Here is a 14,653-nt window from a genome sequence, read left to right on the forward strand (position 1 = left end):
ATTGATTGTCTCCGATGGTCCAAGAAAACTGATGCCATTTGCTCTTTCCGAGCAAATGCTATTTGAATTTCTGTTGAGAGCAACGCAAGACAATCGTTCGTTCCTTCGCCCCTGCGGAAGCCGAATTGTGTATCTGAATGTAAGCCATTAGTTTCGACCCAATTGTCTAGACGAAACAGTAAATTTGGATCGTCGTTGACGTCGTTTAACAGCTCCTGAGCGATGGTAATGCGTTTGTTTTTTTGATCAAAATTCAGCAATTTTGGAACGAATTTTGCTGTCACTCGTTTCATGCCCAAAACATTTGAAAAAATATGATGGCATGAGCCAACTGATATTACAACTTCATCAGCAACTTCTCTAATAGTGATTCGGCGATCATCCATAAGCCTTTTTTCCACTTTTCCCACATTTTCATCGATTATTGACGTGCTGGGTCGACCGGAGCGTTCGTCGTCTTCAACGTCTTCGCGGCCATCTTGGAAATGCTTATACCACTCGTAAACACTTGTTTTTTTCATAGCAGACTCACCGTAGGCTCTCTGTAACATTTCGCACACTTGGTTACACTTTATTTCATTTTTCACGCAAAATTTAATACAAATTCTTTGACTCTTCAATTCTTCCATTGTTTAAACTAACAATAATCGCCGAGCTCAAAAAAACACGTCTACACCAGCCGCTACAAGACAGAATGTAAACAATGAATACAGCTGAAAATTTCACCATACATTAGGGACATATGTACCAACACAATAAAAAAAAATTTTGACCACCGGACTCTCCAGACGCGCGCAATTAAAAAATTCCGGGAACTTTTTGAACAGACCTCGTATGTGAGTAATTACTTAAATTGCTAATTACTTGCCCTCACTTTTCGAAAAAATTAAAAGCTACTTGATGCACACCTAGAACTAGACACACAAAGAATGATCAGTCAGATGCGTTATTTCTTATTTGTGGGCCCCTCCCGAAATGAAATCCTGGGTTCAAACCTGAATTTATAACACTTTTGATGAATTTCAATAATAGGGGAAGATGTTCCGTTGCCGGCAGTGTTCGATTGCCGGCACCCCACCGTAACTTTTGACAGAAATCAGATAATGGGGCTGTCCATAAAAGACGTCACACTTTTTTTGACGATTTTTTACTCCCCCTCCCCCCTTTGTCACAAATTGTCACAGAAGCAAAGACCCCCCACTCCCCCTATGTCACTTGTCACGAATTCAAAATAAATAAAATTCATCTCAATACATTCAATATGTATGACAAACCATATAAATATAAGGGAAAAATCGACATAGATATATTATTGTTTTAGGTAAAGAATAATATTTCCTTAGTGTAGCATACAGGACTGAGAAAATAAAGACCAAAACCTCATCAAAACGAGATCAATGCCGAAGAATCTTTTCAAGATCAGTTGATCAGTGAATTTTAAATCACATCGATCAATATCGGTACTGATCTTCCGTCACACAATGGGTAGTGAGTTTGGGTTAAAATGATTCTTGATTTATATAAGTTCAATCATTGGATGATTCGATAAGCTTTGATGTTGGTGGAGGAAAATCACATATGATCAAGATAAGACATGACATGATCTACGTCTGAAATCCTTGATCTCCCGCCCTTTTTCAAATGGAGTACAATTGAATAAACTGCATCAGAATCAGATAAGAGAAATTCTTATGACATACTATTATCAGTACTAGAAAATCAAACTACTGAAAAAATTGTCAGTGCATAACTTAAGTTAAACCGTTTGAAGGCATCTTTTTCTTTTTTACTCATATTAGGCAAAAATTATTAATTTCGCTAATTTACTCGCTCCTCCGTGCACTTTTGCTGATCACAACAGAAATGATTTCCTGCATCACTCATTTCCGAATTTACAAGAAGAAGCTTTTACATCAACAAATACACGTTTTCCTATAGAATGTAAACGTTTATTGTGGAGATTTTTTCAGGTAATAGGGCAAAGTAGTAATATAATTAGGTATTTCAAAAATGCGCTCATTGAAAATATTGGACGTCACATTCCAAAAACCTCGCCCCCTCCCCTCTGTCACAAAAGGTCACGTTTTATGAAACACCCCGCTCCCCCTTGCGGCGTGACGTCTTTTATGGACAGCCCCTAACGTCATTCCGACAAATGTCATGTGTGTGTGTAATAGCAACACTTTCTTTTTGTGCGGAATACCAAAGCAAACAGACGCTTGTACTTTTTGCAGCACTTAAAACAAATTTTAATTGCGTGAAAATCAACACAAAAGTTTTTTATGACATAGTATCCTAAATTGAAAAGTATCAATCGGAAAGGTGAGTGGATTGAATATTTATGTGGTGAAATAGATCTATTTCGTGATTTAACACCGGATGCTATCAATATTTTCGCAACCAAAGTTTTTTTCGTAATTTTCAAAATGTCTACCGATTTCGGTTACCGGTGCCCCGTTTTTTTTCGACAAATCGCGAAAAATTGTCAGTGATATGCAGAGATGCCAAGTCTAAAACTTTGACTGTAAATTATCCATTGTCTAACTTAACATGTAATCCTTTTTTAGTCTAAAGACTTTTTACAGACTTTCGAAACTTCGATTGTTTGCAGACATTCGTCAGAAATTACACACTTTTTTAAATTGGCGCGATCTTTTCGTTTTTGCTAGCTAAACTTATTGTATTACCTGGTATCTCAGGTGAAATGCAACACGTGGACAACTTGACGGCTTCAATACCGTCATATAAGTAAAAACTTTGGTTCTCTGGCTCTGTTTGCCATGCGACTTCAAACAAATCGTCCAAGTCAAGGAAAATAAACTTCATTGCGCTGATTAATGGCATTAAACGTTGCTTAGTGGATAAGAAGCCAAGAAACTCGACTGCAGCAACGTATTCAATCCCGCGAAGCCCGTGGAAGACCGGTCTTATCAACACCAAAGACGCCACAATACAAATCATTGGCCAAGAGAGCCAAGGCGAAGTCACCATCAGACAATGAAGACTTTTGTCCAAAATGCCTCCGAAAAGAATAAATTTCGTTTTTTCTTTAAATACCTGCAGTTTTTACTTATATTTTTCCATTTTTAGCGAAATTTCCTGGGGTGCCGGTAACCAAAGACCTATTTTGAAATGGTCAAAATTTATCACTTTACTAAATTATTATTTATTTATATTTATTTATCACTTTACTAATACAATATCAACTTAGTTTCTGTTTCAGTTGTTAGCTAGAGACTTTAGCTTTCCATTGATGTATAGATGTAAGCATAATGTGCACTTAGTCAGAGGTTATAAGCTTAAAAGAAAAGGGTGCCGGTAACCGAACACTCTCCCTTACCAATAGTTCATAATTTTGAATGAAATCTGACCAAGAAATTGCAAAAAAAACGGTGATTTCTTGAATATTTCTTCCTCTAACATTCCATCCAAATATGTGGTTTTGATATCAATTTGGAGTATTATTATATGAAAAGGTGCCTTATAGTTCTTATGTTCCAGATTGAATTCATGCTGAACAAATTGGTAAGACATGTACTCAAATCTATCCATCAGCTTCAGCGCACTATACGGTACGGCTGTATGAGCCAATTGAGTCGAATTGATATCTCAACCCATACAAAACAAATGGTTTGTCATTCTGAGATCATGTGCAAAGTTACATTGAAGTTGAAGAAAAATCCTGATTTTGACACCTTTTCTGCAGGTAATTTGTGGAATTGCTCAATAGTTATGTTTACTTCGCACAAAACTGGTACTAAAACCTGTAAATAAATGATATAAGTATTTCGTCATACTTCTAAACTTACGGATTTAATTTGTTCTATTTCGCACAGATAATCATATTTTCTTGGATACTTCTGGCCCTAAACATACATTGCTTGGAACTGTTACTCATGGACAAATGATGTCACATATGATTCGTACCAAATTGCAACAAGGATTTTTGTCGAATGTTTCGAGTAATTGGATTATAAAAAATCCAACACACAAGAAACGAAATGAAAAAAATCCCATTTCAACCGAAAACAAGGACGATCAATACTTCGAAAGGCGAAAACGTAACAACGAAGCAGCCAAAAAGTCTCGAGATGCTAGGAAACTGAGGGAGGATAGAGTAGGTTTGATGTTTTTGAAGCACTACAAATAACCTAATACAAATCAATTCCAGACAGCGTTCAAAGCTGCCTTGCTCGAACGCGAAAATGCAATATTGAAGTCACAAATATTAATTCTTCGGGAGGAGCTATATGCACTAGCGCAAACTCTAATATGAAATGTTAAGAGCCAATCAAAAAACAAACATCACACTAAAATATTTTTCATAGTTTTCGTCCATAAGTAAAACATATCCAATGAGCAAAAACGATCAATAATTACGCCTTGCGAGTATAATAAACATCAATATAATGATACATATATTATCTGTTAAACAAAAACACATCCATCAATTAAATTACCACCCAAGCAACCCTTCACGACAGTTTATCACGACCACAATATATAGTGTGTGATAGTAACAGGTGAAAACACCAAAACTACACGTGATCCTTTGTTTAAGCTGCAGCACAAGGTTAATAGGGTGTCAAACTCAGACATGAATTGCTTGATGACACATTTGTATTGTGAAAAATAAATTTTCCCATACTTTACATACTACAACACAATCGTAGAGCGTGTAACAGATTTCACGAACTAGATGTAACTTTATATTTTGTTGTATAAATTATGAGTACATCAAATGTTGAATAGATAGGTTATTTTCGTTCCCAGTTGAAATAATGATGAGTTCTACATTGAATTGCATAATGATGGGAAAAATACATTTGGTTCTGTATGCGTGATACAGTGTAATTAAATATTCCTAAATAAAACAACCGAACGTCTGATTTAGATATCAAATATGTTATGTCATATTTGTTACTTCTTAATTCTCGGGATTTCATATTAAAGCAAGGGTAATACTGTATAAACCTTTGAAGGGGTTGGGGTCCAATCGGAGATGATAACACATCCATCAATTAAATTACCACCCAAGCAACCCTTCACGACGGGGCTACCACGTTTGGCATAAAGTCGTTTGGCATAATACCGTTTGGCATAACGCCGTTTGGCATAATGGTTATTTGGCATAATGGTTATTTGGCATAATGGTCATTTGGCATAATGGTCATTTGGCATAACAGTCATTTGGCATAACAGATGAACATGCTGCTTAATAGAAATTGTTCAAATTTAGTGCAATTTTGAAAAGTCTAATGCGGCTACGCCGCATCGTTTTTAATGACCTGGTGTCCGACCTCGCTGCCGCTCGTTCGGACTTAACTGAGGGATAGCTCCTAGCTTTGGGTAATCCGGGCAAACGCCCGCAACTAGACAGAGGTGATTTCTGCGGGGGCGCTGCCCCCCCCGCAGTGGCCGGCGCTTCCGACGGCGGGTCGCCGGCGCACTCGCGGCCTTCGGCCGTCTCGACCTGAATCATCTATGACGAACAGAATATTGTGCTGGCACTAAGTGAGTTGCTTATATAAAAAGGTTTCACATATTTCGTTGGAGTTTCCCTTGCACAACATCAATCGATCGAAACACATACGACAATTTTCATTAGATTAAAATATTGCAAATCCCATTATTACTATGCCAAATGGCATTATGCCAAATGACCATTATGCCAAAAGACCATTATGCCAAATAACTGTTATGCCAAATAACCATTATGCCAAACAGCGTTATGCCAAACGGTATTATGCCAAATGACCTTATGCCAAACGGGCCGCCCCCCTTCACGACAGTTTATCACGACCATAATATATAGTGTGTGATAGTAACAGGTGAAAACACCAAAACTACACGTGATCCTTTGTTTAAGCTGCAGCACAAGGTTAATAGGGTGTCAAACTCAGACATGAATTGCTTGATGACACATTTGTATTGTGAAAAATAAATTTTCCCATACTTTACATACTACAACACAATCGTAGAGCGTGTAACAGATTTCACGAACTAGATGTAACTTTATATTTTATTGTATAAATTATGAGTACATCAAATGTTGAATAGATAGGTTATTTTCGTTCCCAGTTGAAATAATGATGAGTTCTACATTGAATTGCATAATGATGGGAAAATATACATTTGGTTCTGTATGCGTGATACAGTGTAATTAAATATTCCTAAATAAAACAACCGAACGTCTGATTTAGATATCAAATATGTTATGTCATATTTGTTACTTCTTAATTCTCGGGATTTCATATTAAAGCAAGGGAAATACTGTATAAACCTTTGAAGGGGTTGGGGTCCAATCGGAGGTTGATACTAACTATTTTTTTAAAAGGACCAGTCTAGGGCCGTATAGAATCGAAAGACAAAGTAACCAAGAATAAATCTACTGAATTCCTGCTTCCATGTTGTAAAGGGCCACAATTACTACTGAATACGACTTACTTTACTATGGAGAGCCTTTTCAAAGTTTACCCTCTGAGAGAGTGATAAGTTTTTGATCGTGAATATCTTTTATTGCATCTAACATATCAACATAATATTTGCTACATGCTATCGGAAATATGATTATAATTGCATGATAAAATTTTCAGTTGTATGACATTGTTGACAACGCCACATCGAAAAGCAGTGCTTCGGTGCCCCCATCTGATGCTGCAACACTGGACGAAGCGGACGAAGGGGTAGTCTTCGACAAAAGCGTCACACGGTTAAACTCGGAAGAAAAACCGCCATTGCGATACTCTAAAAACGACGCTAAGTATCAGTGAACGCTATTTGCATTATCGCTAAGTAAATTTACTTAACAGTAAAATATTTATATTAACTACTAAAATTTACACCTAAACATACTACTGAAGAGTGTTTACTTAAGAGTAGAAAGGTTTGTTAATAGTACATTATTCTGCTGGCTAATTTATACAAACTATTGGTAGCCTGAAGGTGAGAATTTCTCTTAATTAGTGTGAAAGTAAGAAATACTAATCCTAACATTAATGTGAGCAGATTGTACGTTACTGGAATTTAAGCGGTGTTGCCGTTATTATTATAGAAAGCTAGCTCACTAGAAGTAAGTTATATTACTTTAAGTTGTTCAATGAACTAACGCAATGTTTTGCAGGAATTTTTTAATTCTACTTCACTGTGTAATAAATTATTGAATTGGAGCTGATCTTTTCGCTTTCTCGGCAACATTTAAAAAAATTCTTCTAAACATGTCGAAGAAATCGCCAATAGCTACTCCAAGCGACATCGAAATACCTACACCTGGGTTCGTAGGACTATGTGATAATCAAATTGTAACACACAGTGCGACGGAAAACGTAAGAAGTACATTGTCCGCTGTCGTACCTCTTCCTAGCTCCAGAAACCAGGTAAAAGTTAACGTTACCAACGACCAGTCCCGAGTTGTTGGGCAGAATTAAGATGCAAATGATGTCAATGTCGGACAATCTAACGCCGGATCGACGAGCGGTTCCGCGGCTAATAATAGACGGAATCCAATACGCGAAGTCCGAAGAATTCGGGAATATCAGTGTCAGTTGTGTGAAGAGCGTGATAACGAAGAGATGGTGCAGTGTGATGGCTGCGATCAGTGGTTTCATTTCATATGTGCACAAGTTACGGAGGACATTGCTAATGTAAGCTGGACTTGTCCTAATTGCAAAGCTCCGCGTGACCCTTCCACTAAGTCCTCTCATCATGTCGAACAACAGAACCAAAATCTTCCCGTGCACAGTTCAACTGCAGGAAAGTTCAAGCACAAAGGCAGCTCCGTCCAAAGCGAAATAAGGCGACTGAAGAAGCTCGAACTATAGAGACTCGAAGAGGAATTAAATTTAGAGAAACGGTTTCTCGAACAGAAGTACAAGTTGCTGAAGGAGTACGGTAGTGAATCATCATCGTTATCGGAACTCAATGAAGCTGACATTGCGTCAAAGATTGAGGCGTGGCTGGCGGATACGGAACGTCATGGTGAAGGTGAAGACTCCGGATTAGTTGCGGAAGATGTAAATGGGCATAGTCCGAACGTCTCGGGTTGGCCGAATGAGCACCAAGCTCTGGATGTCATCCAGCATAATCGTAATTCAATCTATACTTCGAATCACCCCAGTACAGGTTTCCGCGGAGATTCCTTTTCGCGTTCGATACAACAACAGTGTCTCGCTCACCAGTCACTCGTACCGCGATTGATTCAGGACCCACAGTATGACCATCAGCGTACTCGAGACAGGTATCCGCTTTATGTTAATGATTATCCAAATAATCATCTTTCCTCCGAAACTCCTATTATACAAAGCGTGCATCAGCAACTTGGTAATAGACGTACAGACGAATACTCGTCAACGTCGAGAGTTCGCTTTAGGCGATCAGATCGTGAGGTAGCGGAAGAGTTGACTAAATTGAACATTCGCGGAACACGCGGACCTCAGCAACATTCGCGGCGAAAGACGTCTTGCACTACACATGGACAACTAAGGCCAAGTCTAGAAGCAGTAAATGAACCTATAATGAATCCAGAGGGTGAGATGAATGATAACAATTTCTTACCAGACCGTCGTTCAACGCCACTTCGATTTGGTCAATCAAGGCTAAGAGACGCCAAATCCGTCACCAATGAAACAGAGCGGGTGATAATACCAGCGGAGAATACATATGGTCATAGTCCGAACGTCTCGGGTTGGCCGAATGAGCACCAAGCTCTGGATGCCATCCAGCATAATCGGAATTCAATTCATGCCCCAAATCTGCGCGGAGATGTTTTCTCGCGATCGATGCAACATCAGGGTGTCGCTCGACAGTCACATCAGTATGACGATAATACTAGCGATAACGATCCGAATAATCATCTTGTCTCTGAACCTCATCATAGGCAAATCGTCCATTAGCAATTTGGTAGCAGACAGACAATCGAGTATCCGTCGATATCGGGAGTTCGTTTTAGGCGACCAGAACGAGAGGTAAAGGAAGAGTTCGTTCAATTGAACGCGCACGGAACTACACGTGCACTTCAGCAACACGGTATTCATTCGCATCGAAAAACGTCTGCGCACGGACAACCAAGGTCACGTCTAGAAACATTAAAAGAACCTATGATGCACCCCGGGGGTTCGAGTAATGATAGTAACTAAGAATGATTTACGGAAGATCAGAAGCTATCATTCGGTCAATTGTAAATAGGATTAGAAATCTTCCAAGCCCAAATATGGAAAAAATGGAGACCGTTGTAAATTTTGCCTTATCAATAAAAAATATGGTAGCAACTATTCGAGCTTGTGAAATTGACGATTTCGTTTTCAATGCATCCCTGCGCTGCGAGTTGGTGGAACGTTTACCACCATCTTTAAAGTTGGACTGGGCTAGGTTTGCCCGCAATATTACTAACCCAAATCTTGAAAAGTTTAGCGCATGGTTGTATATCGTAGCAGAAGATGCCAGTACGATAATAACTACTACCAGTTACGAACCGCGAAGTCGAAACAACAAGAAGGGTGGGTACCTGAATCTTCACTCAGAATCAGATTCGAGCGGTGCAAAGTCTTCAGAGTTCTTCATCAAACCAAACTATGTGACATCGAATGAAGTAGTTCAAGATAAATGCATCGTGTGAAAAGGAAACTGCTCAAGCGTTGCAAAATGTAGTCGGTTCGAAAGTTTCAGCTACAATTCGAAGTGGGCAACTGTGAAGGAGTGCAAACTATATCGTAAATGTCTTCGCAAACACAACGGGTCTTGCAAACAACAGAAACAATGTGGCACAAACGGATGTACATTCTTACATCACCCTCTATTACACAATTCGGACAACGAACAAGCCATTGAGTCTCCATTCAGGCCGAAACTCTCCGAGTCCAGTTGTAATCTACTTCAAGGACAATCGGCAGTACTATTTCGCATCATTCCAGTTATACTACACGGGCCAACAAAACAAGTGAAGACGTTCGCGCTCATAGACGACGGCTCTGAGCTAACACTGATGGAGCAAAGTCTAGCGGATGAGCTTGGTATCGACGGTCCTAGGAAGCCCTTATGCTTGAAATGGACTGGGGGAACGCGGAAGGTTGAGAATCAGTCACAGCAAGTGAACTTATGGATTTCTGGTGCACAGAATAATAATAATAAATATAAGCTTTCAGAAGTTAACACAGTTTCTTCCTTACAAATACGACCGCAGACGTTGTTGATTTCTGACTTGAAAAAGAAATACACCCATCTGTCTAGTCTACCAGTCGAAGAATATCATGACATCAGTCCAAGGATCCTCATCGGCCTCGACCACGCTAACCTGGGGCATGGAATTAAAAGTCGTGAAGGAAAGCGAAACGAACCGATTGCCATCAAGACTCGTTTAGGATGGACGGTATACGGTAACTGTACCGGAAAAGAGGACATCGACAAGTATGTAAACCTCCATAGTGTTCAACGGTGTGGTTGCAATCAGGATTATAACGAAGAGTTTCACAGAGCGATGAAATTCTATTTTGCTCTCGATAGCATGGGAGTTGCTAAACCTAGCAACGCTCTACTCTCTCAAGAGGAACAACGCGCACAATCACTATTGAAGTCCCTCACACGATCAATAAATAATCGATATGAATCTGGTCTACTCTGGAAGTATGACAACGTTAGACTACCAGACAGTAAACCAATGGCACTTAGACGATCGAAATGTCTTGAAAACCGCTTGAACCGAGATCCCCAACTAGCACAAGCTCTAGAAAAAATGATCCAAGAACATGTCGACAAGGGCTACGTGAGAAAACTCACTATGCAGGAGTTACAGAAGCGACATGCACGGATCTGGTACCTTCCTATCTTCGCAGTAATAAACCCGAACAAGCCGGGTAAACTTCGACTGGTTTGGGATGCGGCAGCCACGGTGTATCTTTGAATTCTGTACTCTTAAAAGGTCCAGATCAGCTGACCTCTCTACTATCAGTACTGATTCGTTTCCGGGAGTTTCAAGTGGCGGTATGTGGCGACATCAAAGAGATGTTCCACCAAGTCCGAATGAGAGATGAAGACCAGCAATGTCAGCGATTCTTTTGGAGAAACCGCAACGAGACTGAACCTAGTACCTACGTCGTACAAGTGATGACCTTCGGTGCATGCTGCTCACCGACCATCGCACAGCATGTGAAAAACACTAATGCAAGACGGTTTGAGCAGAGCCACAAGCAAGCTGTCGACGCTATCATTAAGCAACACTACGTCGACGATATGCTAGTGAGTACGGAGTCGGAGGAAGAAGCGATTGAACTGGCACGTAACGTAAAAGCTATTCACAAGCAAGCTGGGTTTGAAATACGTAACTGGATTTCGAATTCGGCCAATGTTACATTACTTTTAAATGAATCAATCACAGAGGAGAAAAACTTAAACATTGGCGAAGAAGCTACAACAGAGAAGGTACTCTGGATGTGGTGGAATACGTCAACGGATCAATTCACATATAAGACATCCTCCCGCTACGATGAAGATCTACTAGCTGGTCGTCGTCGGCCAACAAAACGAGAAGTTCTCCGAACGCTGATGATGATATACGACTCTATAGGTTTAATCGCACATTTCCTGATGCCATTGAAAACCCTTCTACAGGAAATTTGGAGAACGTCGGTTGGTTGGGATGACTCGATCGAACAAACGCAATTCGATATTATCATGGCTGCCGGTACTTCCAAAAATGGGAATGGTGAAAATTCCGCGATGCTATCGCCAACGAACAACCGTTCACGCTGACGTACAAATGCATACGTTTTCAGACGCAAGCGAAAATGGCTTCGCAGCAACCGTCTACCTTCGATATTCGGAAGAAAGTGTTATCGAATGCGGCTTAGTAGGAGCAAACACCAGAGAGGGAACCATTAAAATTCTTGTCCATCCCGAAGTCCGAGTTACAAGCGGCTATGCTCGGTGTTCGGTTGGCTGATACTATACTAGCGTCTCTCTCAATCAAGGTTGGTAAACGATACTTCTGGACAGATTCCAAAGACGTCCTAAGTTGGCTAAAATCAGATCACCGACGATACAGTCAGTTTGTTGCATTTCGTGTCAGCGAAATCTTGGAATCCACTAATGTCGTCGAATGGAAATGGGTTCCAACGAAGCAGAATGTCGCTGACGAAGCGACAAAATGGACGCGAGTTCCAGACTTATCCTCGAACAGTCGCTGGTACCGGGGACCAGAGTTGCTCTACCAAGATGATTCCGATTGGCCAGAATTTCCAAAACTCGAACCTACAAACACGGAGCTCCGCCCTCACCTACTTGCTCACGCAGTTACTGTAGACGCGGTAATTAACCCACAAGAATGCTCAAAATGGAAAACTCTCCTTCGGCGAGTAGCGCTTATATTTCGATATGTTGAAAATTTGCGTCGTTCCGTAAAACGGGAGCAACGTTTGGTTGGGCCATTGATACAACCAGAGCTATCAAAGGCTGAATACTATTTGTTTCGCCTAGCACAGTCAGAGGTCTACGCAGATGAAATCGCTTTGCTAAATGCAAATCACTTAAATGGAAAATCTAGGACAAAAATAATAAAAACAAACCCACTTTTTAGATGTGCTATCCTGGACGAGAACGGGGTGGCTCATGTTCAGGGACGTACAAAGGCGTGTGCATTCATCGATCGTGATTCGGCCGAACCCATTATTCTTCCACGCAATCATCATGTCACGAAATTAATAATCATCGACACCCACGAGCGCTTCAATCATCAAAATCATTCTACAATACTCAACGAAATTTTACAACGTTATCGTATTCCGCGTCTCAAAGCAACCTATCAATCCGTACGAAGAAACTGTCAGCATTGTAAAAATTATCAAGCTAAACCACGTCCGCCTATCATGGCTGATCTTCCACAATCACGTCTGGCTGCGTTTAGTCGCCCGTTTACCTACATGGGGGTGGATTATTTCGGTCCAATAATGGTTCTCGTTGGACGACACTCAGAGAAACGCTGGGGAGTCTTAGCCACCTGTTTGACCACTCGCGCCATTCACTTGCAAATCGCTCACACACTGACCACCGACTCTTGTGTTATGGCAATTCGAAACGTCATGGCTCGTAGAGGAGTCCGAGCCGTCATCTATAGCGATCGAGGAACAAATTTCCAAGCTACGTGTAATGTTCTCAAAGTAGCAATCCAGCAGCTCGATCACGACAAACTTGCAACTGAATTCATCTCGAGCCGCACGCGATGGTACTTTAATCCACCAGTATCACCACACATGGGAGGAGCCTGGGAACGACTGATTCGTAGTGTAAAACTTAACCTGGCTAAACTGCAACCCAACAGACTACCCACAGATAAAGTGTTACAGAACGCGCTGATTGAAGTCGAAAACGTGGTGAACTCACGACCACTCACCGATATCCCTTTAGAAGACGATGAATCGCCCGTGCTCACACCCAATCATTTCCTGTTAGGATCGGCAAATGGCTTGCGATCTTGGGTACCCTTCAACGACAGCCCGTCATATCGTAGAAACTGTTGGACACAATCCCAAATGCTCGCAAACACATTTTGGAAGCAGTGGTTGAGAGATTATCTGCCCACTATCACAAGAAGAACCAAGTGGTTTACCCCGATGAAACCTATCTCGATCGGTGACATTGTAGTAATCGTCGACCCAAAACTGGATCGGAATTGCTGGCCGAAAGGTCGAGTAATCGCCACGCAACAAGCTCCCGATGAACAAGTACGACGTGCTACTGTACAGACAGCATGCGGTGGAATCTACGAACGACCCGCGGTATTACTGGCTGTGCTCGACTTAGGCGTTAACGTGAATACGCTTCCGGATAATCCTCTGCGTATTGCGGGCGGGAGTGTTGACAACGCCACATCGAAAAGCAGTGCTTCGGTGCCCCCATATGATGCTGCAACACAGGACGAAGCGGACGAAGGGATAGTCTTCGACAAAAGCGTCACACGGTTAAACTCGGAAGAAAAACCGCCATTGCGATACTCTAAAAACGACGCTAAGTATCAGTGAACGCTATTTGCATTATCACTGAGTAAATTTACTTAACAGTAAAATATTTATATTAACTACTAAAATTTACACCTAAACATACTACTGAAGAGTGTTTACTTAAGAGTAGAAAGGTTTGTTAATAGTACATTATTCTGCTGGCTAATTTATACAAACTATTGGTAGCCTGAAGGTGAGAATTTCTCTTAATTAGTGTGAAAGTAAGAAATACTAATCCTAACATTAATGTGAGCAGATTGTACGTTACTGGAATTCAAGCGGTGTTGCCGTTATTATTATAGAAAGCTAGCTCACTAGAAGTAAGTTATATTACTTTAAGTTGTTCAATGAACTAACGCAATGTTTTGCAGGAATTTTTTAATTCTACTTCACTGTGAAATAAATTATTGAATTGGAGCTGATCTTTTCGCTTTCTCGGCAACAGACATAATCTCAAATAAATCAAAATCAATCTTTTCTTAAATGTTTGGTATCAACGAGTATCAAAGAGAAAACTCAGGACGCGTGTTTTCCTTTCTCGTATTTTGAAAGTTCATAGCTCAGTGGCCTCTAGAAGGGTTCATAAAATCTAACCACCAATAGATTCAAAATTTTTCATCTTGAACGTGTATTGCAACAACATTGAAGTGTTTCAATAGTACACTATT

General features: G+C 40.5%; 2 protein-coding genes across 3 annotated transcripts; both read left to right on the plus strand.

Annotated features, from left to right (window-relative positions):
• The first annotated feature begins 2,197 nt into the window (after positions 1–2,197).
• LOC131439386 (transcription factor ces-2) lies at positions 2,198–4,637 on the plus strand. Of its 2 annotated transcripts, none has more exons than XR_009231111.1 (3): positions 2,198–2,322; positions 3,837–4,117; positions 4,172–4,637. XR_009231111.1 is itself a non-coding variant. In XM_058610324.1 (3 exons), exons 2-3 carry the CDS (start codon positions 3,905–3,907, stop codon positions 4,274–4,276), a joined length of 318 nt encoding a protein of 105 aa, XP_058466307.1. In that variant the 5' UTR covers positions 2,198–2,322; positions 3,837–3,904; the 3' UTR covers positions 4,277–4,637. The 2 variants fall into 2 exon arrangements, 1 of the variants encoding a protein (XP_058466307.1); XM_058610324.1 differs by having other exon boundaries at positions 3,837–4,121; positions 4,176–4,637.
• A 7,477-nt stretch (positions 4,638–12,114) lies between these two features.
• LOC131433983 (uncharacterized) lies at positions 12,115–14,006 on the plus strand. The gene is made up of 2 exons (XM_058600604.1): positions 12,115–12,287; positions 12,566–14,006. Exons 1-2 carry the CDS (start codon positions 12,115–12,117, stop codon positions 14,004–14,006), a joined length of 1,614 nt encoding a protein of 537 aa, XP_058456587.1.
• Positions 14,007–14,653: the final 647 nt, after the last annotated feature.

This window comes from Malaya genurostris, chromosome 3 (assembly GCF_030247185.1).
Source record: "Malaya genurostris strain Urasoe2022 chromosome 3, Malgen_1.1, whole genome shotgun sequence".
Lineage (NCBI taxonomy): Eukaryota > Metazoa > Arthropoda > Insecta > Diptera > Culicidae > Malaya > Malaya genurostris.